This window comes from Thamnophis sirtalis, unplaced genomic scaffold (assembly GCF_051295495.1).
Source record: "Thamnophis sirtalis isolate CommonGarterSnake01/CBP01778 unplaced genomic scaffold, rThaSir2_p1.2 scaffold_7, whole genome shotgun sequence".
NCBI lineage: Eukaryota > Metazoa > Chordata > Lepidosauria > Squamata > Natricidae > Thamnophis > Thamnophis sirtalis.
This window is the reverse complement of record NW_028261387.1, coordinates 32,781,787-32,808,029: the sequence shown is the minus strand read 5'-3', so window position 1 is coordinate 32,808,029 and position 26,243 is coordinate 32,781,787. Positions and strand designations below refer to the sequence as shown.

Genomic DNA, 26,243 nt, shown 5'->3' with positions numbered 1-26,243 from the left:
TCTCTTTTTCCCCAAACCATTTTGCTTCCGATTTAAGGAATGGTCACTAAACATGGAGAAGGTATACTATTTGATAGGGATTTGGAGTCCTCCGAAAACTAACGATTTCTATAGCTACTCAGAGCTCTCATCTTTGTTTATTATGAGTTTATTAAATATTAATGATAGATATTTGCCACTGTAAAGTCTTTCTGATTTAAATGTAGGGTACAGGTTTTGATGGCTTCTTTGGAAAAAACTATTTTTGTGTAAAATTATATGGCATGTGTGCCCAGGTCCATGTCGCCCTCAAAGTTGTGTTTCTGCTATATCATTTCCTGTAATGAGGATACAGAATTGAATGATTGGGACTGCACATTCAGTTTCACTTTTTCAATGTCAATCCTGCTGCAACAAATTCAAGTCTGGCTTGGCTTAATGAATTATCAAATATTATGGCTTCAGAAATAAGTTGAATTTTGACCACTCCAAAGATTGTATTTTGAGAATTGAAGAAGAAAATCAGCTAATCAAAATCAGCTAATGAGGTTTGAGGTTTTATTCAACTTGTATGCCGCCCTATTCCCGAGGGACTCAGGGCGGCTAACAAAACCGAAGGGAAGGGGGGGGGGCAATACAAAAGGGAAGGCAACAAAAACAAACAACAATACAAAACCAATTTAAAAGGTCTCAACAAGCACACCAGTTCGAGTGGGGATGGAACTCAGCAGCCCCAGGCCTGCTGGAACAGCCAGGTCTTAACGGCTTTACAGAAAGCCTGAAGGGTGGTGAGGGTCCGAATCTCCACGGGGAGATCGTTCCAGAGGGCCGGAGCAGCCACAGAGAATGCCCTCCTCCGGGTAGTTGACAGCTGGCATTGGGTTCCCAACCCCCAGACCCACTATCAGGCCATGGCCTATTCGGAACGGGGCCAGCGCATGCATAGTTGACTTGTGTGAGCAGCACATACGCACATGTACACACAGCTCAACTTGCAGTTGAGCTGTGTGTGCATACATGCCAGCCTGCTCCTCACATGACCCAGTTCCCCTCTCCCCGGGCTGCCAAGCTGCAAAAGTTGGACGGCTGAGCTAATGAACAAATGCCTATGATGCAATTTCCCATTAACCACAATGCTTTTAAGAAAACAAATAATACCATAGTTAATGAGACATAGTTCAAAATGAGAATCAAGTTACTTAAATTACAATAATGTTTGCTGAAGTTTTATTTTGTTCCTGAGCAATTTTATGCTTTGTCCACAAGCATTAATCATTTCAAATTACCTTTGACAAAGTGCTGAAATCAGCAAAATCACAGCCAAATGATTCATTTCCAAACAAAGATGCAAAGGGATCTGTAGCTGAAGTAAGCAAAGGAAAACATAAAGAAAAGAAGGTAAATCCAATGCAAGGATCTAACAGGAGCTAATTTGGTGCAGTGGCAAAGGCATCAGGCTAGAAACTGGGAGATTGAGTTCTAAATATGCCTTAAACACAAAGCCAGTTGGGTGGCTTTTTGCTGGTCATTTTCCTCTCAGACCTAGGAAGGAGGCAATGGCAAACTACTTCTGAAATTTTGCCAAAATAATAGGGATGTGTCCAGGCAGGATTTGACACTGATTTGGAGGCACAAAAACAAACAAACAAACAAACAAACAAACAAACAAACAAACAAACATACAAGATGAAAAACAGGAAACAAATTATTTATTGAGCTCTCTGTATTTTCACCAGATACGAAGAAGGCTTATGTAAAGCTCACTACCACTCAGCTCTCATTATTAATGTTAATTATATGGAATTAAACTAAAATAATGTCTCAGGAATGTTGTCAAAATAATTAGAAGTTATTTCAAGAGGTGATGGAAATCATTTTGCTTATTGCGCCCCTCAAAATGTACAATTCAAACTCAAAATCAGATACGATGAGTCTTAAAATATTTTAGTTTTCTATTTCACTTGTATGCATATTGTTACAATGAAATACAGGATATTTGATGCCATTTTGAAGGCATACTAAACAAAAAAGACTGTGGACCATGCAGGTCACTTACAGAAACGTAAGTTACTCTTTCTTTTGGTACAACTTTTCCATGACTACTACAATTTTCATAAAAATAGTAACATTAACTCTTCCTATCATAGTCTGATAAATGACTCAAATAAGGGTGTAAGAAGGAATACAGTTGCAAAGAGTGCATGAAAGATTAGTTGGCAGGTACAAACCTGTCACTGGTGGTGTTTGAACTAATTGTATAGATACAATGTCAAAACCAACACACTTGCTGATTATAATCAGTTAGCTTCTCTGGAGCTATATATGATAAGATTTTCTAATGGTCTTAAATAAAAGAAGGACAGGATAGCTGTTAGATTTTCCTTCAATACACCTGCAAGAGTAACTTAAATATAAAATATTACTATTTTTTTAAAAAGACTGTCTAAACAAAAGTCAGCCTTGTGTTTGTATAGTGATAAGCACTGCATTGAAAAATAAAAGATAAAAAATAATTTTGCAGGAATCTCAGAGGAACGTGCAAACCTCACAGAAGCACTACAATCACGATCAAAAATAGCACTTCAGAACAGTTGAGGTTTCTTCTTGTTGATTTAGGATGTGTTAAAATATATTATATATGAATCATTACCTATTTAATAAGCTAGCGCTAAACTCAGTTCAGAATACATAGGAACCACATGGAGCCTACCTTCCCAAGGTGTAACCATCAAATTGAAACCTCATTGATCTGAATAGGGAGAGGAGCCTGATAGCTCACTTGGTTAGAGCACTGGGTTAATAATTAGCAAGCCCACATTCAAGATCCAACATTAGCTCCCATCATTCACTCCAGCTCCTGCCCACCTGGCAGTTCAAAAGTATGCAAACACAACTCGATAAATAGGTACCACTTTGGTGGGCACATTAACAGAGACATGAAAGGAGCCCCCACCCGAGTGTCTCCGGGGCAATGATGATGTCACCAGCTAATTCCTTCAACCTGCAAGTGCCTCAGTGCTTCTGACATGAAAGCAGTAGCATCTGAATACAAGCTCCAGGTAGCATGAAAGGAGAGTTTTGGATGTTTACATAATAAGACATAGTGTCAGGTGCGAAAGACCAGGTCCACACATGAAGATCCAATTAAAGTGATTTATTGCTAAACAGTCTATGCCCAGGAATCTTATTCTCAACTAAATGATAAGGATAAGGGGAATGATAAGGCGGCTCAGATGATATTATTTTATGATCCGAGAAGAGTTGATAAGGAAGAAACACTAGCTCAGCCCAGGTAACATCTAAACTGGAAGAGCAATTTAGAACTTGGTCCAAATGTTTATTTAACCCTGAAAACACCAGCAGTAGAAATTCAGCTGTCAAAACTTCAGTTCTCAATTTAGCGCTACTGTATATATAAACAGATTTCTGATAACACTAAAATGTTATTTCTGATTGGGAAAGAATAGGAACAGGGGAGTATCCAGAAACGTTTTGACTATAAAATCTAAAGGTGAAACTGTCAGATACTGCAGTGTCAGAATCTGCTTTTACTTCTGGTGTGTTAAATAATTCCTCAGATCTTAAAATGTTTAAATCCTTGTCTGACTTTGCTGTTAGGCATGACAACATTATATTAAATTTGATGCCTTCAAATATAATAATTAAACATCGCTGAATCAAATATTTTTGAAAACTGATAACCAAAATCCATTACATAATCACATTTGATTATAATGCTAATCACATTTAACACTAAGGATTTGCGTGACCCGTCAAAAGGGCGAATGTCAAAACCGCGCCCGACTGAACTGCGTCGCTGACGTCATCAACGCGGCGACAACAGCCAGCGCAGAGAAAGAAGGGCGCTTTAAATAGCGCGTTGAAAGAAAGCCGATTCAATTTAAGGTAAGGGTTAGGTTTAGGGTTAGGTTAAGGGTTAGGGTTAGGTTTAGGGTTAGGTTAAGGGTTAGGGTTAGGTTTAGGGTTAGGTTAAGGGTTAGGATTAGGTTTAGGGTTAGGTTAAGGGTTAGGATTAGATTTAGGGTTAGGTTAAGGGTTAGGTTTAGGGTTAAGTTTAGTATTAGGGGGGTTAGGTTTAGGTTTAGGGGTTAAGTTTAGGTTTAGGGTTTACAGCGTGCTTCTGTCTCCGCGCTGTTATCGCCCTGTTGATGATGTCAATGACGCGGTTCAGTCGGGCGCGGTTTTGTCCTTCGCCCTTTTGTCGGTGAACCAGGATTTGAAATGAACTATAATTCTTGGGTTGAAACTAATAAAATTTAACATGTTTACAGAAGTTAGTCAGAGTTAAGAGAACACAAAAATGTATTCTAGCAGATAGTCATGCCTAAAATTATGAAACACATCACACAATGGATTAAATGTTTAGTTTTGATTGAAAAATAAAGTAATTAAGCTATTAAAATTATTAATTTGACTGAGCTTGATGCTTTTTAAAACCTAAAAAGATGCAGGTACATGTAACACAATTAAATATATAAATCTTGTCTTGCTCATAACTAGGGGATTTTAAAATATAGCCCAGGATTCTTCAAACATGGCAACTTTAAAACTTGTGGACTTCAACTCCCAGAATTCCTCAGCACTATGGCTGGCTGAGGAATTCTGGGATTGAAGTCCACAAGTTTTAATGTTGCCAAAGTTTGCAGACCTCTTATATAGCCTATGGACAACAAACTCCTATGGACATATTACTTGGTATTTATCAGATTCCCCTCTAACATTACTTTCTTTTAATCTAACAGGAATTTAAAAGAAAAATTGTTGAACTGCATATTTTCAGTAGCATGCTTAACAGTCAATGGTAGCCATAATCCAGTATTCTGTAAATGAGCCAACTTACCTTGGAAAGAAAAAAAAGTAAAGTAAGTTGGGCCTGATTATAATGGTTGAGGAGGTATTGTAGGAACTGTCTTCTCTCTGCTTTCTAGTAAAGGATCCTTGGTAATCCATGCCCATTGTGAGAGCCATTTTGAGTAAGTAGCTATGATGTACTCTCAAAAATCCAAATATGCCTCACATCTCAAATAGGCTAAGATTGTCATTATAATTTCTTACCTGGATCACTTGATGCAGTCACAGTAGTTCCACCAGGAGCAAAAGGATCATTATGTTTCAGTGTTTCTGTCTAAAATTTAAAATTCATTAAGTGCAAATTCTTAAAATCAAACATGTTATTCTTTACCTAAGCATTAAGAGAGAAATCTAAATGAAAATTAAATTGTACTTGAATAATTTAAAATACATTCCAGTCATTAGGTTTTCAGAAAGTTATTTTCAAAACTTCAGTATCAAACCGAATTCTATTCTGTTAGAAGCATCTACTGTATAACCCTTTATATATGGCTGCTGGGATCCAACTGGTATCCATTCAGAAGTTATTAAAACACCAACACTGTAAAGAATGCTAATACTCCATCTCTGGTTGTCTATAAACACCAGTACTCTTAACAACTAGGGTTCTGCAAATGTAACACATTAAATTATATGGGCCATAAATTAAAGGATCTATCAATCCTAAAATAAAAGGAAAATGGAGAAGAGTGGTTTTGAGAACTTCCTAAGGCACAACAGTCCTATTTAACCATTGTGAAATCTCATACAATCTAATAATATTACGTTTCATTAAATGTGAAGAGACGTAGTTTGTCTAAGCCAAACCTCCATGTGATTTCAAAGATTCATGAAGCATCTGTGCAAATAAAAGATCAAATGTCTAATATCTGTAAAATATATCTATCCATAGAGGACAAGGAACAAGCAAAGATTATTTATATGAAACCTAATGGAGACATTTCATATCAAAATCTGCCATACAAACAATAGTAATCTCTTCTCTCAGACTTACTGTGGAATTGTTGTTGGTTGCACTGAATGGATCAATATTCCCAAAGGGATCTGAGGATGACTGCTTAAAAAAGTTGTCAGCAGCAAAAGGATCTGAACCTTTAAATGGATCACTACCAAAAGGATCTTAAAAACAACGAAGTGAAGACAGTGTTACTAGAAGGTGTGCTTAGTTATTTCTTATTGTAAATATTTATCACAAAAACTATAAAATGAGCCCAACTTTACTATTATATTGGTAGTTTAGGTATTTATCAATTAGAACATTAATGAATATTCCATGTTGCATATTGTTCCCCAAAGTAAAGGCTACTTCAACATACTCAATTTTAAAATGTACATGACCCTTTTCCAAAATGGTCTCCCACCCCCTCCAAATGTTTGGTCTACAATTCCCATGATTCTAGCCTGCTGATATATTAACTGAAACCAAAATATCTGGGGGATTTATACAAATAAAGAATTCCACCCCATTATGCAGTTCTTAACATTCTTTAATTATGAATTCACATCTTGAAAATTTTGCTTTTAAACGATTAAAAGGAAAGAAAACAAACACTCACCAATCTTGCCAAATGGGTCATCCTTGAAAGGATCATCTATTTAGAAAGTAAAACATTGTCCATAAAAATCTTTTTTGGCTTTGTTCAGACTATCAGGACAATATCAGAATATCAGGCTATGGATAAAGATTTATATGTATCTGATTCTGTGCCTGAACCCCTTGAGGAATAGGGTCATGGAGCTTTCCAAAGAACAGAAAAGGCTTCCCTAGATACAGCAATAGCTTTTAAAAAAATCTTCACTAATATCCATTGATAACTATTTGGACTTTTACCCACTGGAAGTCTTACTGTCCAGAAACAGAAAGACACACAAATGTAGCTTAACTATAGAGATCAGGAACCAGGTCAACTAAGGAAGATGATCTTGTCAGAGATATGAAACCCTTTTGCCAATGGAACTAGGGGTAAAATGTACCATTTTTTGGACTATAAGACGTACCTAGCTTTTGGGAAAGAAAACAAGAATAAAAAATATGCCTCTGCCTCCCAGCAATTTGCCTCCTTCCAGCAAACAGCCTGGTCAGCTTCAGCACAGCCTGATTTAGCATGAGCAGCTGATTGGCGGTTGGATCTGCCTCCCAGAATACCACCTTATCAGCTGTCCCAGGCTGCGGGGATCACCCTCGCTGCCCATCGCCATCTATTGCTGCCTCTATACAGCCCATTTTCGGCCTCTGCACGTCCCGTTTTGGGTCTCTGCACCTCCCATTTTAGGCTGTGTGTGCCGTTTTCAGTCAGCAGAATGGGGGTGCGAAGGCAGCGGTAGGCAGCAGCAATCTCTGCAGCCTGGAACAGCTGATCGATGGTATTGCAAGAGGCAGATCCAACCACCAATCAGCTGCTTGTGCTAAAGCTGACCAGGCTGTGCTGAAGCTGACAAGGCTGTTTGGTGTTTGCTGCAAGGAGGCAAATTGCTTGGAAGCAGAGGCTGAAGGGTGGGGGCCGGCAGGTGGGCGGGACTTCGGCAACATTCAGTCTATAAGACACATGGACATTTCCCACTCACTTTTGGGGGGAGTGAAAAAAAGTCTTACAGACTGAAAAATACAATATTTTAAATCTAAAACATCCAGATAACATTCAGAATTGGAATCAAAAAGATAAGCTCACAACTATAAGGAGGAAGAGGAGGAGGTATGGCATAATCAGACTTGCAAGTTATCTTATTATAGCTGATCTCAAAATCTGTTTTAGCTTTCCTTGGAGTTTTACATGCTGCCCATTTCATTATACAAAGTGACTGAATAATTGGTCTCTAATTATCTAATGGAGCTGACATCAATTGAGCAACAATAGATAGATCTTCAGTTATTTAGCCTTTATTTAGTACTGTTTTTTTAAAGGCAAAGTTTTCAAACAAGGACAATTTAACTGGGGAAAATAATATAGAGGTAGTTCTCAATTTATGGCCACAATTGAACCAAAACTTTATGTTGTTGTTAGAATTTGTTAAGTGAGTTTGGCCCCATTTTATGAAATTTCTTGCCACAGTTGTTAAGTGAATCACTGCAGTTGATAAGTTAGTAACCTGGTTGTTGAGTGAATCTGGCTTCCCCATTGACTTTGCTGGTCAGAAGGTTGCAAAAAGTGATCACATGACCCTGGGACACTGCAATGGTTATAAGTATGAACCAGTTGCCAAGTTATCTGAATTTTGATCACACGATCATGGGGATGCTGCAAGGTTGTAACTGTGAATAATGGTCATAAGTTGAGGACTACTATACTTAATATCTAACAAAATCTTGTATAAATTGATTTAGTTCAATTGCCTTGCAGAAATCCACTCTCATCAAATGTTGTCTAAAGGCATCCAGTGAAATTAAGCTGACTCACTGGGTATTTGGTTCAAAGGTCAATTGAAGTATCATTTTGACTCTTTAGTAAGTTGTTAGGGAAAGAAAACTGAACATACTTACTACCAACGAAGGGATCAGACTCAAAAAAGTCTAAGTTGGCTTCTGTTGTCTGATCAGATGGTTGATGGGAGTCTTCATTTACTAGATCCGCCTAGAAGAAAAAAAATCTGTTGTTTAAAATAATATATTGTCATTCATCCTATTATACAAGTCACCTCTTTCTCTTAAGTCTAACTAAAGATAAATTCTTTCCCCAAATTAATTAAATCAATATAAAAAAGGATCTTGAGACATTTGTAATTAACCTTAGGGAAATCACATCAAAATAAACGAGCTCAGATCCTGTGTATTAGTGAGTTGGTTTCTGCTTAGTACACAAGCAGAAACCAACTCAGCATTAGTACACAAACTATTTTAGTCTGACTTATTCATGTGGTCTCATATGTAAAATACTTATGGGATAATGGGAAAAAACCTACCACTTGTACAGGTAGTCCGTGACTTACAATAATGTGTTTAGTTCCACTTCAAAGTTACAATGTAACTGAAAAAAGACTGCTTTTCACACTTATGACTGTTGCAGCATCCCCATGGTCACTTGATCAAAATTTCGATGCTTTGCAATTGACTCATATTTATGATGGCTACAGTATCCCATGATTATGTGATCACTTTTTGTAACAATGGGGAATCCAGATTCATTTAACAACTGTGTTATAACTTAACGGCTACAGTAATCCACAGCAACTATGACAAGAAAGATTGTGAAATGGGGGGGGGGGATTCATTTAGCAAGATAAATGTTGGGTTCAATTGTGGACGTAAGTTGAGGACTACCCATATAGGTTCTTGCATATATTTAAGTAGCTTCTCTTACTTGACTTCACAATGATATCACATCAAAATGTAGATGCTTCCTAGAAGTTGTATATTAAAATGCTGTGTAAACGCACTTTTTTGGTCACATCCCATGGCAGTTCCTCTTTTTCCTCTTCTGTATCTACATGTGTTGTTTCAGGACTATTTCTAGCCTTTCAGGTAAAAAAATAATAATGAGACATGTAAGTTCTCCCAACAACAATCTACAGTTTGGGTATAATTTTTTTCTGGTGACTATTATTGAAGAAAAATTGGCTCGACAAATCTGCATCATGTCATTATCAGATGGCATTGTTCACAATGGGTACTACTCTGGCATGTAATTTTTAGTATTAATAATGTTCATACAAACTCTTTGAATCATGGTAAAAGAAGCAAACTTTATAAAGAAGAGTTTTACATTAGATAACTTTTATATAATTAAATGTGGCTACACTGTATAAAAGGATACAAATACAGAGTTACCTAACTGCAATGTAAAATTCTTGTTACCAATAAAATCTATAAGCTAAAAATAACTATGCAAATCTTGGAAATAATTGAGATCATTCACATTTTTCTTTTGGAAGAAGAAAATCTATGGCCCTTACACTGTTTCTCTAATATTATGCTGGACTCTATGTTAAGGCAACTCCCCCACCCTCCCCCCAAAACTCTGTATAACAACACTTTCCACCTTCTCTGAAATCTTCAAACTAGGTAATTAGTAATAAGTTATCCAAAAATACTTTGATTAATTCATCAATTTACATATATACTTTGGATTTGTTCTAGAACAGTGGTTTTCAACCTTCCCAATGCCACAACCCTTTAATACAGTTCCTCATGTTGTGGTGACCCCCAACCCCCAAAATTGGTGTCTCGGTTCCTAAGACCATCGAAAATATGTGTTTTCCGATGGTCTTAGGCGACCCCTGTGAAAGGGTCATTCGACCCCCAAAGGGGTCCCGACCCACAGGTTGAGAACCACTGTTCTAGAACAAAGCTTGGTATATTTTATTTATCACGCTGAAACTCAAGCTTCACTACACAATCAGATTTAAAAAATAATAATCTAGACACCACTCACAGGAGTTTCATAATTTACTTGTTCAGAATCTGCTGGATTCTCTCTTTCAGCATTCTCATTTAAGTTAACAGTTTCACTGCTGCTGTTGCTGAGGCTAGAGTGATCTGCATTCCCATTAATCAATATGCCATGTGGTTGGGCTTCCCAGTTAAACTGGCTGTTTTCCAACTGTTTGAGCTCCAGTAATTTTTCTTGCACCTAATAATAAATTAAATAAATAAATAAATATTCTACCAAAGAATAAAAATAGAATTGAAAACCAAGCAAAAAGGAAACAATCCAATTCTGAAAAGATTGTGGGAAACTCAAAAAGATTAGAATACAAATGCTAGATGGATAAAAATATTTGAATATGAATATAAAAATCAAATGAAAGAATTGACAATAAAAGCAGAAATGGTTAAAAATTGAATCAAAAGGATTGAAAACTAGACCTGGAAATGATCAATTGTGTGACTTTTGACTTAAATATCTGAGTAGTTTACATCCGATTATAGCTAAACAGGTTTATGAAATATTGCATAAAGAAGACAACATTACTGATTGAGGAATGATGAAATGTTGTTTTAAAAGAAATAAAACTTTTGAATAAAAAAAAAAAAGAAGACAACATCTTTGGTTAATAACTGGCAACATTTATCTGATTAAAAAAAAATCCAGCAAAAGCAACAATACTATGAACCTACAGGCCATTAACATGCTTGCCTACAATGTTTAAATTAATCTCATTCAAGATTACTTATCCTTCTAGTAGAATAGAAAGGAAATAAAAGGAAAAGCAAAAGTACAAAACATCAACTTCTGATTGATAAAATGGTTTTGGTGAATTGCAAAAAGCAATTGCTCAATATTGCTATCAATAAAAAAAACTGTTAGGACTTCCTGGGGGCGGAGCCTGTTGCCGAGGAGGGCTCAACCGAGCTCCTCTCAGAGATCTGGTTTGTATATCTAAATAAGATCATAGATATCACCCCTTTTTGGCTATAAAGGGGCAGAGAGTAGCTCTGTGTGCTAGGGTCTATTCGTAATTCACAGCCTTTCTCTTTTTTTTTGGCTGTGGACAGAGATTAGACCCAGCGTAAGCGGAGCCTTTATCTCCAGCCAGTTCTTCTCAGCTGCTTTTTTTGCAGCCCTAGACAGGCGAACCCCCCCCCCCCCCAGGACAAAGCAAAGTTGTTTGAAGCTAGGATTAATACGGGCGGGTCCCACCCCTGTGAGATTTATGCTTTTATTACTATCTTAAACACCAGCCTCATTTGTCCTAGAGGCTTCTTTGTTTAAACGGACTTCAAAATGGCGATTTCTCCCCGTTGGTGACTGATAGGGGATGTACTTAGCTGGCTTTACCTTCCTGCAGACCGCTCCTTAACAAAATAATTTTTTTTTTGGAAACAGAGGGGAGCGAAAGCACTGTTTATTTGTTTATTTATAATGGCACCCAGGTCAAAATCGAAGCGTCTCTCTACGAATGTGCCTAAAGAATCTATGAATGAACTTAAAGAATCTACTATGGAATCGCAGCCCTTGTCTCCTACGCCCTCTACTGGAGAATTCTTAACACAGGAATTTTTCTTTCAAATGTTTAATGATTTTAAACAAGAAATTAAAGAATTTGTATTGGAGCTATATGGTAATTTAAAGTCTAAAATTGCCCAAATGAAGGCGAATACGTTTGTAGCCGTGTCTGCCCTGTCAGATTATACCGCTGAAATAGAGAATAAATTGGAAAGTTTGGAGGAGGCTAATTCTAATTTGACTACTAATATTCAAATATTACAACAAAAAATTAGAGATACTCAAGAACAGCTCGTTATGATAAACTTTAACAAGAAGGCATTTGCAATAAGAGTCAGAGGATTCCGCGAAAAGGAGCGAGAGAATCTGAAACAGACCTTTGTTGAAGCCTTCAGCCATGCGGTGGGAAGCCCGGGACTTAATTTTGATTGGCAGATTCGGAAAATCTATCGCCAGAATTCGTTGGTAGCGGAACAGCGACAGCTCCCGAGGGACATAATTATATATTTCTCCACAAAAGAATCCAGAAATGCGATCATGCAAAAGTTTTACAATAAAAGTTTGCGAGTTGATGGCCAGGATGTGATTGTCTTCAAAGAAATACCATCTCAGATGTTAAAAGCAAGAAGAGACTATACTTTCTTAACTAAAGAGCTTAGAAATCATCAGATTCAATATAAATGGGAGGCCCCAGCCGGCATTACGGTCACATTTGAGAATCAAAGACTTCGTCTCAATTCTGTTTCGGAGGCCCGAGATTTCTATTACAAGACTTTGAAGGCGGGACTTCCTGACTCACTTGGAAAAGAGGAAAGACAAGCTGAAGGAGAAGGCAAGCAACAGACCACATGGCTGCAAGATGGAGGGGGTAGCTCTCCCTCCCTCGGAGAAGCAGAAAAGCGGAGATCGAGGATTTAGACATTCTAAAATATTCGTCAAAGTTGTGGATTGAATGGGGGTTTGCGACCTCTCTCCGGTAGAAAAAGCGGAATTGGATATTGGTGGGGTGATGCTGAATGTATATATGTAAAATGCATGCAGAATGATTTACGCTGTTTAAATTCTGTTAGAAGGGAAAGTTTGATGAGATCATTTTAAAATAGAAGGTAAACTGATTCTTGTTGAAAGTATTATTTGAATATGTGGAAGGATCCATGCTATTTAATTTTTATTAGAAGGGAAAGCTTGGTGAAATTATTTTGAGTTAGATTTTAAACTAATGTCTGCATAAATTTGATAGTGGTAAATATCAGACAAGCAAGGGATGAGGGTAAAATGCATGCGGAATGATTTACGTTGTTTAAATCCTATTAGAAAGGAAAGCTGGATGGGATCATTTTAAGATAGAATGCAAACTGACTTTTGTGTAAAGTAATATTTGATCCACACTGCTTAAATTTTACTAGAAGGGAAAGTTTGGTCAGATTATTTTGAGCTAGATTGTAAATTGATGTCTGCACAAATTTGTATAAATTTTGACTCTTGTGTGAATTACTGTTTGAAAATAAGGTTAAGAAAGATTATTTGGAGGGATTATGGGAAATAGTGGTAAATATTAGAGAAGCAAGGGACGAGGGTAAAATGCACGCGGAATGATTTACGCTGTTTAAATCCTATTAGAAGGGAAAGTTTGACGAGATTATTCTTCTGTAAAGTAATATTTGAATATGTGGAATGATCCACGCTGCTTAAATTTTACTAGAAGGGAAAGTTTGGGGAGATTATTTTCGAGCTAGATTGTATACTGATGTCTATACAAATTTGTATAAATGTTTATCTGAATATAAGGTTAAGGAAGAGGAATGGGAGAGCCTACAGGAGGTTGGGGTAAATAACAAAGAAGCAAGAGACGAGAATAAAATACATATAGAATGACTTACACTATTTAAACATAGATAAAGATGGGGGGCTGAGCTTAACACAAAGGTTTTTTTTTTCTTGTTTTCTTTTCTTTTTCTTTCTTTTCCTTTATATAATTTGTATTTTCTTTCTATCTATTTTTTTTTAATATATTACTTTTATTTTTAATCCATACGAACATAAGATACTTTAGATAGAGGGCAGTGCCAGGTGTGGGCCCTGGGAAGTCGGGAGGATTAGGGATGGGGATTTATGGGGGGTGGGTGGGTGGGTGTTAATATAGTCTCAATAAGAAAAAGAAAGCACTTGTATACGGTTGTTCTTTTTTTTTTCTTTTCTTTCTTTATATTTTTTTTCCTTGGTTTACTTTATTTTTTATCATATTATATTAATAAACAACAGTTGAATAAAGGAATACACCAAGGAGGGAGGTAGAGGAAAAGAAGAGGGAGGAGTAAGGAAGGAGTAAGGGGAATGTAAGGAGGGCGTGCTGGGAGTAAGGGGAGAAGGAAGGTTTGAGGGGAAAGGGAAGTAGGAGGGGAGTGTTAGAGGGAGGAAAGGAAAGTTGGAGGGGGAAGATGGGGTGTATGGAGGATGGAAGTGTCAGGTGGGGTTGTGAATGATGAGTTGTGTTTTCTTTTTTATTTTGTTTTATTTCTTTTTTTATAGCAAATATCCAGTATATAAGTGATTGTAAAATGGAATGTGAAAATGAATAAAAAAACTGTTATATATATTGCAAAACACAAACCTCGAAAATAGTGATGGATGACATATAAAACTTTAAATATATAAAACAGTAACATAAATACACACTTATTTCCCTGTCTCAGGTTAATACTTTTCACTCATCTGAATTAGAGTACATGAAATTGAGAATTTACACTATAAAAATGTACTATTATGAATGACACATAAAACCAGAACAGGAGGAATTCAGCTTTAACAACTGAATTCAGCTTTATTTCTTAGTTAAATGTAGAATGATAGAGTATCATTTGTAACTGAGGAAATTCAACAATGGAAACATGATGGAAAAGAACAATTTCAGAGGGACTTACTAAAGTTATATCTTGTTGGGAGTCTTGAAGATCCTGCTGGAGAGGTGCTAATTGCAATTTTCCTTCCTCCACATTTTTCTCTAACTCTGAAGCTTCTTGCTGTAGCCTGCTGAGCTCTTCTTGAGCTTTACTCAAATCATCCTTATATCCAGAGATTTTTGATTCTTGCTCTGCTATTTCTTTTTTTAGAGATGTAATCTATAAAGTGAAAGGTGAATTTAAAACTAGCTAGCAGTTCTCTCCATCAACATTTTTAACAAGAAAGAATTAACCAAACCAGAAGCGTATCAGAGCCAGTTTGGTTTATTGCAGTGATGCTTAACCTTTTCCGGACTGAGTGCCCAAAGTGTGTGCGCACCTGAATGCCCAAAATGCAATGCGCCCCCTTGCACATGTGTGCAAGGCCCTCCCGCATGCGCCTCTCCCCTCCCGCATGTGTGGCAGAGATCCAAAGACCAGCTGGCTGGTGGGAGGCACGCACGCATGTGCAGCAGAGCCGAACTGGGGTGACGGCTCATATGCCATCAGAAAGGGAGTTGTGGGCCACCATCATGGGTCTAGTGGTTGAGGCACCAGACTAGAAAGCAGGATACTATGACTTCTTGGGGCAGTCATTCTCTCTCTCAGCCTAACTCACTTCACAGAGTGGTTGTTGTGGGGAAAATAGGAGGAGGAAGGTGTGTTGGATATGTTTGTCACCTTGAGTTATTTGTACAAATAATAAAGGTGAGATAGAAATAAATTAATAAAAAAATAAAATATTCCACTGTAACATGCTAATAGTTGCATTATGAGACATGCTTTCATGGCATATTCAAAAAAAGCTGTACTGCAAAAACATTATTTTTGCTGTGTCATTTTACCAGATGGCCCAGATAAAATATTCCTGAAATGCAAAATCATGATTTGGGGAACTGACAGTGTGCCAGAGGCTTCCTCTTTCCTCTTGCATACTTCATGTTTGTTTATTCTCAAGTTTAAAATATAAATTAAGAGTGGACTTGAGTTTCCTGCTGGGAAAAATCCCCAGATGTTCCTGTCTCAGCTATTTCTCTCTCTATTTATTTAATAACAATTATGATTTATTTATTTAAAAATTGATGCTTACAAAGAGAGATGATGTATGAAAGTTTTCAATGAAATATAGTAGTCTTTTATTGAAAACATCACCTAAAGGTGATGCAATGCTTAAATTAAGAGAATGCCCTCTGGAATAACTCCATTTTTAGTAGTTTCCTGAAAGCCAGAAGGGAGGAGGTAAAGACCTCTGTAAAAAGCTGTTCCAGAGCATCAGCATTGCCACAGAAGAGCAGTCAGTGCCTTTTAGCCTCAGCTCCCTTATATCCCAGAAATGTGGAGTTACAATTACTCTTTCCTTACTGAATCTGGTGGTTAAGTTGTTGCTCTTTTCTTCTTTTTCTCTGATTCATTTTTTTTCTTTGGTTAATTAATAAAGGTCGGAGACATGACAATGCAAATATAATTAATGTAGCTTTCACAATGAATACATTAATTAAAATGCTTAAAACTCTAAACCCTGTAACACAACAGAGTATTAACAGTAGTCTAACAACTCCCACAGCAATCAAATCAACAATGATGTGGAGAGGTTATTCATTTTTAATACATTTATTTCCATGCCAATCTCTTTAAACAAGGAATCCCTAAGTATATACATCACATATACAACAGTCCCAGTGAAACAGTGAGGAAAATGCAGCTTTCTACAGCTGAGGTAAAAATACTCACTAGATCAACTTCTTCTGTACATTTCTGCCGTATCATACTAAGCTGCTCTTCTAACCAGGCTTTCTTTTCTTCTAGACCATTTAGGATTTCTTCTGCCTCCTGCTTCTGAGTCAAAAGGTTCTGCAAGTTATTGCTCTCCCTTCTTACTTCATCTTGAAGATCCTGAAAAGTGAAAAACACAGGCCTGCATTTCTTCTTAAAACATCCATCATATGATGTTGTAATGATTTTAACTTTCTGATGCAAGATGGAGGGGAGAGGATGTGAACAGGTAGGTGCATATTTGAAAAATTGAAAAAATGAAGATAGTCTCAGCACACATATTTCACAAGGATTATCATGAACAAAGTCATATGAAATTTATAAAATACACACAGAAAAATAAATCAAAATAGAGGGTGGAAGGGTATGAGAAAGGAAATGAGAGAGACGAACTGAAGAAAAGCAATACTTAATCAAAATTACTGAGAACATTTTTCTCTTAGTAGCAAATGTGGTGCTATTCAGTGGGTGGAAATGGCAGATGGGCAACTTAAGGTAGAGAAGAAAATGTCTCCCTAACTGATGTCTGTCGGCTATTGCTAAGCATCACTCATAAGAGTGGCCCAGAAACAGAATGACTGCAATTCATCCAGTGCTACCTGCAACCTGTATCCAAAGACACATTGCTAAGACACTGCAGGATACAAGCATCTATCAATGAAGTACGATACATTTCAAGATTTATCAATGACAAAAAGCTTCACACAATTTAGATTGCTTTTTGAGCAAAGCTTTCAATATCACTAATAGAATTAAATTTGATTAAACCTGTGGTTTCAATTTGAATGTGAAATGGTTTTAATTGGAACCAAGACTTGTTATGAGAATTTGTTTTATTATACTATTATTATTAAAATGTTTGGTTATAATTTCATAACAGATCAAGGCTTTCTAGTCACAGAAAAAAAATCGGCCATTTCAACTTCAGAGAGGGCTGTTCTGAAATCAGAACAAAAACTTCAGCCATTTTTATTTTACTTCTCTTAAATCACAACTTAACTTGATTATTCTGGTAGAACAATTGGGTTCTGCTATGTTCCCGTTTTGAAAACATTCCTACTTTATAGTGATGATTCTGAACATTACACTCCTGGCTAAAGCCCTTGGATACAAAGACATGACAGAAAATGTATCTATAATAAATTTTTAAAAATTGTATCTTGTAAAGTCTTCCTAAAAAAGCATATCAAGCAAGCTACTTATGTTGCCTGGATTACAATATATTTCTTGGAAAGACTACAAGAAATGTAATATTCTTGCAATCTTAATGTAATATTAATATAATTAGAGAAATAATTGTACAGAAACAAGCTATTCATCAATCTATATCAGAGAAGAACATTCAAGAGAAACTATTCGTTTGTTTCATTAGTAACACTCTGCTTTTTTAAAGCTTTTCTTCTAAAATTCATTTTCCATTACAATGGAACACTACTGATAGTGTTGGAGAGATATATAGATATAGATATAGATATAGATAGATAGATAGATAGATTTCCAGAATCAAATGAATTCTGGGCTCTGTAGTCCCTTCATTGATGTCATAGGACAAATATTAATGTGGAAATTATTTTGCTAGTATAATCTTAAAATATATCAACACCTGTAGTAAAACTGTTAACCAACTGAATAGCTTTATGTAAGTTCTGCTTGATTTTGCATAACCAGCAAATGGTCATGCAAAAGCAACAAAATACTGGTTAAGAATAAATTTAAAAGGCTCCATCTAAAAGAACTATTATGCAGCCTTTGATAAGGTTGCATTTTGCTCTACATTTATTTCTGTTACAATAGGGATTAAATGATTCTGTAAAAGCTTAGGATGCATGATTCATTTTGATTCTCTCACCTGGATTTACATTTAAGCACCGACAGATTTTCAGCTTTAAGGAATGCATATAGATGCAAATCCTTGTTCATATCAAGCAAAAACTCAAACTGTTATTCATAGCCACAGTGCTTGCATTATAACATCACTGCCAAAATTGACATCTAACAAAAAATGCTGCATTTCCCCCTCAGCCTATTTCCCAAATAATACAGACATTCATGTAATTAACCAGGTCAATTTCAATCCTAAGCTAACAAATATATTGATCACAATGGGAACAAATCCTTATAACATATATGCTAAAAGACGAAACCATTCATTGAAAGACATTTTTTTCAATAAGGGTCTATTTATATCAACCAACTCTGAAAATTCAAATGACAATTACCTGGACTTCACTTGTCTTCTGCTTGATTGTCTCTCCTTTTTCCTTCAGGTCTTGCTCCACATTGTTCTTTTCCCTAGAAGACCAACAAATAAGGCAGGAATATTTAAGAACATCCGTTACGCCAGGCACAGTTATCCAACCTCCTAAACCAGTCTCTCTTTTTAAATGCATAACTAAACATGTAATTTTTTAAGACTGATTGTGTTGCTTTAGAAAGAAAAGCCAAAAGGAATGGTCCTACGTAGGCCAAATATTAAAATATAAAAGATGTCTACTCTCCCAGTCATGGATAGGTGGAAATGACAGCTTAAAGAGAAAGCAAAGGGGAAAGGGGGGGGGGGGAAATCAATGAAATACTGTCTTCAGTGATCTCACTGTTGCTATGGAACAACTGTCTGGCAAAAAGAGGGAGGGACTGCATCAGCTCTCATATACTTAACCCTTCTGGAACTAGAATTGCACATATAGTATGCAACATAGAAACCTGTGGGCTAGCTCTTTTCGCTATAAAAATACTAAATACTTTGTGTTACTTGAAGCATAAAATCTTAAAGATAAGCTATATGTCTCTCTCTCTCTCTCTCTCTCTATTTTTTTTCCCCATGCCTTACGATGCTGCAGCTTTCAGTAGGTTTTCAGTCATGGAATGAATGGGAAAAACCACAGAAAAACTGTAACAGTTCAATTTCACAATCCTCTGTACATTCATTTACAGAAGCCTTCATAAAACTATACTATATTAATTCATTTTTTTTTCATTCATTAACAGTAAATCAAACAGGAGAACATGTCCTTGCTTTAGCTGAATGTATCCTTTTCCAAGAGCTAAAGATGTCTCAACTAAAGAGCACCTTTGGATTTAGCTAGATTATTCATGCATCCACTGGACTACTGCAACGTGCTCTACATGGGGCAGCCCTTGAAGAGCATTTGGCGACTCCAGCTTGTCCAGAATGCAGCCGCGCGAGCGATCGTGGGTGCACCTCGGTTCACCCACGTAACATCTATCCTCCGCGAGCTGCACTGGCTGCCTATTGGTCTCCGAATATGCTTCAAGGCGCTAGTCGTCACTTATAAAGCCCTTCATGGTATTGGACCTGGGTACTTGAGAGACCGCCTGCTGCCAATTACCTCCTCTAGACCGATTAGATCCCACAGATTAGGCCTCCTCCGAATTCCATCCGCCGGCCAGTGTCGACTGGCAACTACTCGGAGGAGAGCCTTCTCTGTGGCTGCTCCGACCCTCTGGAATGAACTCCCCGTGGAGATTCGAACCCTCACCACCCTCCAGACCTTCCGCAAAGCCCTCAAAACCTGGCTATTCCGACAGGCCTGGGGCTAAAAGGCTTCTACCCCCTTCTCGAATGGTATGACTGTTGTGTGTTTTAAATTATGTATTGTTGCGCGTTGTTTTAATTTTTGTCTGTATCCCCCTCCCTTAGTTGAGTTGTGAGCCGCCCTGAGTCCCCTTCGGGGGAAAAGGGCAGCATATAAATAAAATAAACATTCAAACATGTGGGCATTATATTTATCATACATACACACTATTTCTAGTTATTACCTTATTTATCCCCTGATCACATACACTGAATGTCTTATCCTACACCTGCTACCATTATTTTTTCCATGCTAAAAATTATATTAAAAGCTATACTGTTAAAGCCAAATTCTTCTATATCAGGAGTTGCAGTTACCTATAACACTAAGCCACAATATGTGTTTGGTGGCGTATATATCACTATAAGCCAAAACTAACAAGCCATACTGTGGTTTTGAAAAATATGTGAACTTAGCCTATATCTAGATCAGTGGTAGTCAACCTGGTCCCTACCGCCGACTTGTGGGCGTTCCAGCTTTCATGGTGGGTGGTAGGGGTTTTGTCAGATACTGAAGCACTTTCCTTTTTTTTTTATTTAATTGACTTCCCTACTTTATAAATCACCATTACTGTGGAACTGGTGGGCAGTTAGAAAGTTTTACTACTAACAGAGATACAAAAGTGGGCGGTAGGTATATAAAAAGGTTGACTACCCCTGATCTAGATAGTGAAATATTGGGAAGTTTTATATAAATCCTTATTATTATTAAACTCCACTATAATAATGCTTTCATTGTGTCATTCAATCTGCAAAATCAACAGAAACATTTTTTTGCTTTGGTTAAAGAAAGGTTAATAAATGAGCACTGAACACATTCACAAAATGTAAGTAACACACAGACAAACATGCTTCAATGAAAAAATTGCCAACTTACTATTAACAACCAAAAAGAAAAATAGTACTTCAAAAATATTTTAATTTTAAATTGGCTTTTGAAGGCAATAAGCATAATTATGCTTGCTTTGTTACTGACATACCACAGTGAATATAGCAACTTGAAATGCTGGTTTTAACTTACCTTTTAATCATTTACGTTTTAATCATAATATTAATAAACTGCTAACCAAATTTATTTGCTGGGATTGATATATCACTTTAAAATGAGAGTTAATGTACAACAATAATCCCAGTTTGGCCTAATAGTTGAGGCAATGTACTAAGAGTAAGAAAACCAGAGTTCTAATCCTGCCTTAAGCACAGAAACCAAACAGATGATATTGGGCCAATCACTTTCTTTTCCCTAGTCAACCAAGTAATGCAGTCCAACTAATATCCCAGTGTCCGAAGAAGGGCAATGTAAGATGTTGCCTAAAAAGCTGCATGAATTTGTTCATACAAATTTCACAGGTAAATATTCCTGAAACAAAAAGCCAAGTAAATGGGTGAAATAATAGCTTCTTTCTCTTCTCCAAAGACTTCCCCAATAGAAAATAATGCACACAGAATCAAACACTTCATTAAAAAATCCATACTTAAAAAAACAACAACCCCAAAATCCATACTTTAAAAAAACAACCACTGTCCCCAAAGTATTTAGGAAAACATCTATGTATCAGAATAAGAAGTGGTGATAAAACACTGCAAAACCAATGAATCATGGTAAAAATATATTTTGATTTAGTACTACAGGGAATCGTCTCCAAAGTGCCTTGCTGTCCCATTGTGGTGGTGGTGTATTCACTGAAGAGATGAGCAAATAATGTTGGGAGTACACACTAAGAGTATATACTCTTACCAAGATCACCCAAGGTATGAAAGTCATCTCAGCTGCGTAGCTAAATAGAAACAAGCAGGCATCTATATAGGACACCAATGATACAGACATGTATATAAGGCAAATGATCACTTAAGTGACAAAATAAATCCATTTCTAACAAAATGCTAAATTATATCAGGGAACCTTCCATAGTAGTTTTGCCCTTAAGGCCTGCTGGGAAAAAAAAAGTTATAATGGATTTTTAAAATCCAGCAGAGTAAACTCTTTTTTCAATTGTTCAAATCCATCAAATCCTTACCATTTTCTGAAAATAGAGAAAGATTCAAATACCACACATACACACCAGTCAATTATTCAGTATTGCAAATCAGACAGACTTTTTCTGATATTCTATAATAATTCATTTAGCCAACCCTCATGCCAGAAAAATTAACATTGCTGGATAGTTTCCAAATACGGGGGAAACAGTTAAGAACATGCCATGTTTTAATGTATGAATGATCCAGAGTTATGCAAGCAAATGCTGCCAGTCCAAAATGCAACAGTAGGCCCAGTTTAGACTGTATAGATTAAGCCTCCAATTTCTAAGATACAGTGCATTCACAGAAAGTATTCAGACCTCCTTCACTTTTGTCAATTTTGTTATGCTGCAGCCTGATTCTACAGTTGTTAAAATTCATTTTTTTCCTCATTAATCTACACTCAGTACTCCATGACAAAGTGAAAACAGACTCTTAGAAAAGTCAATAAATTTATTAAAAAGAAAAAAACCCTGAAATATCACATTGGCATAAGTCCATGATGGCAAACCCGTGGCACACAGAGCCCTCTCTGCAGGCACACCAGCCATTTCTCCAGCCCAGCTCCACCGCACATGTGCACGTGCCTCCCACCAGCCAGCTGGTCTTCGGGTCTCTGCCACACATGCACAGGGCCATCCTCAATCTCTGCAGTTTCCCCCCAGCGTGCCCTTCCTTTCTCTCCCCAGCGCACCCCAGCTTTCTCCTCCAATTCTGCTTCCCATGCCTTCCCCGATCTCCACAGGTTCCACCCTCCGCAGATGCCTCTCCATGACAGAAATGGAGGAGAAAGCCTGGGTGCACTGGGGAGAAACTGCGGATATCAGGGGAGGCAGGGATGGAGGAGAAAGCCTGGGCATTCTGGGGAGAAACTGCAGAGATTGAGGAAGGCATGGGAGGCAGGAATGGAGGAGAAAGATTGGGCGCACTGGAGAGAAACTGCGGAGATTGCAACAGCACCCTGCGCCCCATTTTGGGCCTGAAAAGCCTCCTGCACCAAACTGGAAGCCAAAACGGGGTCCAGGGCACATGTGCAGGGGGAGGCATGTGTAGGGAACGCGCTCGCATGTGCGGGGATGGGGCATGTGTACGTGCATTTGCGCGCACTTGCGCTTTGGGCACTCGGCACCAAAATGGTTAACCATCACTGGCATAAGTTTTCAGATCCTTTGCAACAACACTTGAAATTTAGCGCAGATGCCTCTCATTTCCTCTCATTGCTGACATATTCCTACACCTTAATTGGAGTCCATCTGTGGTAAATTAAATTGATTGGACATGATTTGGAAAGGCACACACCTCTCTATAGAAGGCCTCACAGTTGACAATGCATACTAAAGCAAAACAAAAACTATGAGGTCAGAGGAACTGCCTGCATAGCTCAGAGATAGGATTATTGCAAGGCACAGATCTTGGGAAGGCTGCAATACAATTTCTGCTTCTTTGATTCCTAAGAACCCAGTGGCCTCCATAATTCTCAAACAGAAGAGGTTTGGCACAACCAGCACTCTTCCAAGAGCTGGTCACCCGGTCAATCTGAGCAATCAGGCGAGAAGGGCTTTAGTAAGAGAGGTGACCAAGAACCCGATGGTCATTCTAATTGAGCTCCAGACATCCTGTGTGGAGATGGGACAGTGTTCCAGAGGGACAACCATCAATGCAGCCCTCCACCAATATGGGCTTTATGACAGCGTGGATCGATGGAAGCCTCTCTTCAGTGCAAAACACAGGAAAATCCAACTGGAGTTTGCAAAAAAAGCACTTGAAGGTCTCTCAGGCTGTAAGGAACAAGATTCTCTGGTCTGATTAAACCAAGATTGAATTGTTTGACTTCAATTCTAAATGTTATGTCTGGAGGAAACTGGGCACTGCTCATCACCTGCCCAATATCATCCGAATAAAGCATGTTGGTGGCAGCATCATGCTGTGGGGTTGTATTTCAGCAATAGGAACTGGGAGACTGGACAGGGTTGAGGAAAAGCTGAATGAGCAAAGCACAGGGATATCCTCCATGAAAACCTATTCCATAGCATTCAGGACCTCAGACTGGGCTGAAGGTTCACTTTCCAACATGACAACCATCCTATGCACACAGCCAAGGCAACATAGGAATGGCTTAGGGACAGTTCTGTGAATGTCCTAGAGTGGCCCAACCAGAACTCTGACGTGAACCCTATTGACCATCTTTGGAGGGATCTGAAAATGGCTGTCTACTGACAGTCGCCATCCAACCTGACTGAGCTTGAGGGAATTTGCAAGGAAGAATGGCAGAAAATCCCCCAATCTAGGTGTGCAAAACGTGTTGCATCATACCTAAAAAGTCTCCAGGCTGCAATTACTGCCAAAGGTCAAAGCACTAAGTGAAGGGTCTGGATGCTTATGCCAATGTAATATTTCAGTTTTTCTTTTTAATACATTTACAGACATTTCTACAAGTCTGTTTTTACTATGTCATTATGGGGTAATGAGTGTAGATCAATGGGAAAAAATGAATTTCAACATCTCTAGAATCAGGCTGCAGCATAACAAAATTGACAAAAGTGAATAGAGTCTGAATACTTTCTGAATGTACTGTATATCTTCAAGAGCAGGGTAATTTTAACTAAACTCTTTTGAACAACACAAGGCTTCAAATACACACAAAGCATTTCGTTGTTATTGCTGTTACCTAAACTTCATTCTAAAGTTGCAGTAACTAATTTCATTTTGTGTACTGCAATGTTCCATTTGTTTATCAGGAAAAGATATTCCCATTCATTATTTCAAAGGACACATAAATAAGTAGTATCAATTTCATCAACATCCTTTAAAGAAAGATTACTGGTTTAGGAGCCAAAAGCTGCAGTTAATCCCTCCAGAATGTGTAATGGCATTGGAAGTTCAAGCAGCAATAGCATCTGGATCAAATAATCCACAGAAGAAATGCTTAATTTGAATATGGTGCCAAGAAGTACAAATTGTTCCAGATAATCCAAATACTTTTGGAAAAGACAGCTCAGGAATTTAAACAAAGCTTATGAATCAACACAGTTGCTATACAAAAGCTTTTGTTGTACATTTCAGAATCAGATACCAGAGTAAGACAAACATTTAATGTCTGCATGAAAGTGTCTAGTCAGGTCATCTGCTGACACTGGGTCAGGTACCAACACAATGGTGGGTTCCAGATCCCGTTCCAACCGGTACGGTTGGAATGGGCCCAGTGGCGTCCACATGGATGTGTGCAGTGCGCACGCAGTGCGCACATGCGTCTTACCATCCAGCGATATCTCTGTGAGCCTCTGCGACGCTCCAGCTGCTCGGCGAAGCGTCGCACAGGCGATGTACGCAGCATGCATGGAAGCGCCAAAGACATTAAAGACAGATAAGGAGAGCAGGTGGCTAAATAATAAATAATATAAGCTAAATAATAAAACAAACATTAAAAATCACTATAATTGTAGTGTAAATTTCTTTGACTTACCTTTGAAGGTCAATTATTTCATTGCTTAAGGAATCTAACTCTTTGATTGCAGAAAAATCTGCTATGGAATTTGGCTGTAGTAAATTCTGAAAAATAAACAAGAAAATATGGCTTGATTCTATTTGCTTCCATAATAGATACTCTAATTGTCTGGGTGGGAAAAAAATCTAACTGGCTTCTAATTTAAGATTTTTTAAAATGTTCAGCCTAATTTTTTAAAAGCTCTAAACCTAAAGCTTACATTTCCATAAGCTCCAAGCAGGAGGTGAGCTTCAAAGGGTACGTTGAGTTTCCTTGCATTTCATCCGTTTTTGAAATGAAAAAATTATATAACATAACAATTAAACAGACTAATCCAGAGGTGGGGAATTAATTTTCCCAAGGAGCCACATGAAAAACTGGGACTGTTGTGGAAGGCAGAACCAACAGTTCCTAGCTGTGACTGCCAGGACACACTTTGACCAAGGTGGCAATGGGTGGCCAAGCTAGGTCCCTTCATGCAATGATTACAATTGTCTCCTCAGGCTTCTCCAGAGGAGTGCTGAACAAGTGCATAAAAGCACTTTCTCTTCTTGCCCTCCTGCAACTGGCCAGCTGACTGAAGGACTGCATAGCTGTGCATAGCTGAATCTGATTTGACTTCCTCTCCCACCCCCTGTGGCGTACGTATGAAACATTTGATTTCTAGTTTCCATCTGACTTTATGCGGGCTGGACAGAGAC

At 37.7% G+C, this 26,243-nt stretch overlaps 1 protein-coding gene across 3 annotated transcripts in view; it reads right to left on the bottom strand.

Annotated features, from left to right (window-relative positions):
- Positions 1–26,243, bottom strand: part of EPS15 (epidermal growth factor receptor pathway substrate 15) — a 70,275-nt gene that overhangs the window by 8,184 nt on the left and 35,848 nt on the right. Inside the window, exons 12-22 of one of the 3 annotated variants that reach the window (XM_087719667.1) lie at positions 25,522–25,607; positions 18,664–18,736; positions 16,403–16,564; positions 14,654–14,851; positions 10,236–10,415; positions 9,223–9,300; positions 8,330–8,420; positions 6,408–6,443; positions 5,846–5,970; positions 5,056–5,125; positions 1,266–1,342 (exon numbers count right to left, since the gene is read on the bottom strand). In XM_087719667.1, coding sequence (XP_087575793.1) covers positions 1,266–1,342; positions 5,056–5,125; positions 5,846–5,970; positions 6,408–6,443; positions 8,330–8,420; positions 9,223–9,300; positions 10,236–10,415; positions 14,654–14,851; positions 16,403–16,564; positions 18,664–18,736; positions 25,522–25,607 — 1,176 coding nt within the window. Of the gene's footprint in view, positions 1–1,265; positions 1,343–5,055; positions 5,126–5,845; positions 5,971–6,407; positions 6,444–8,329; positions 8,421–9,222; positions 9,301–10,217; positions 10,416–14,653; positions 14,852–16,402; positions 16,565–18,663; positions 18,737–25,521; positions 25,608–26,243 lie in introns of all 3 variants that reach the window. The other 2 variants (XM_087719666.1, XM_087719668.1) reach the window with 2 other exon arrangements.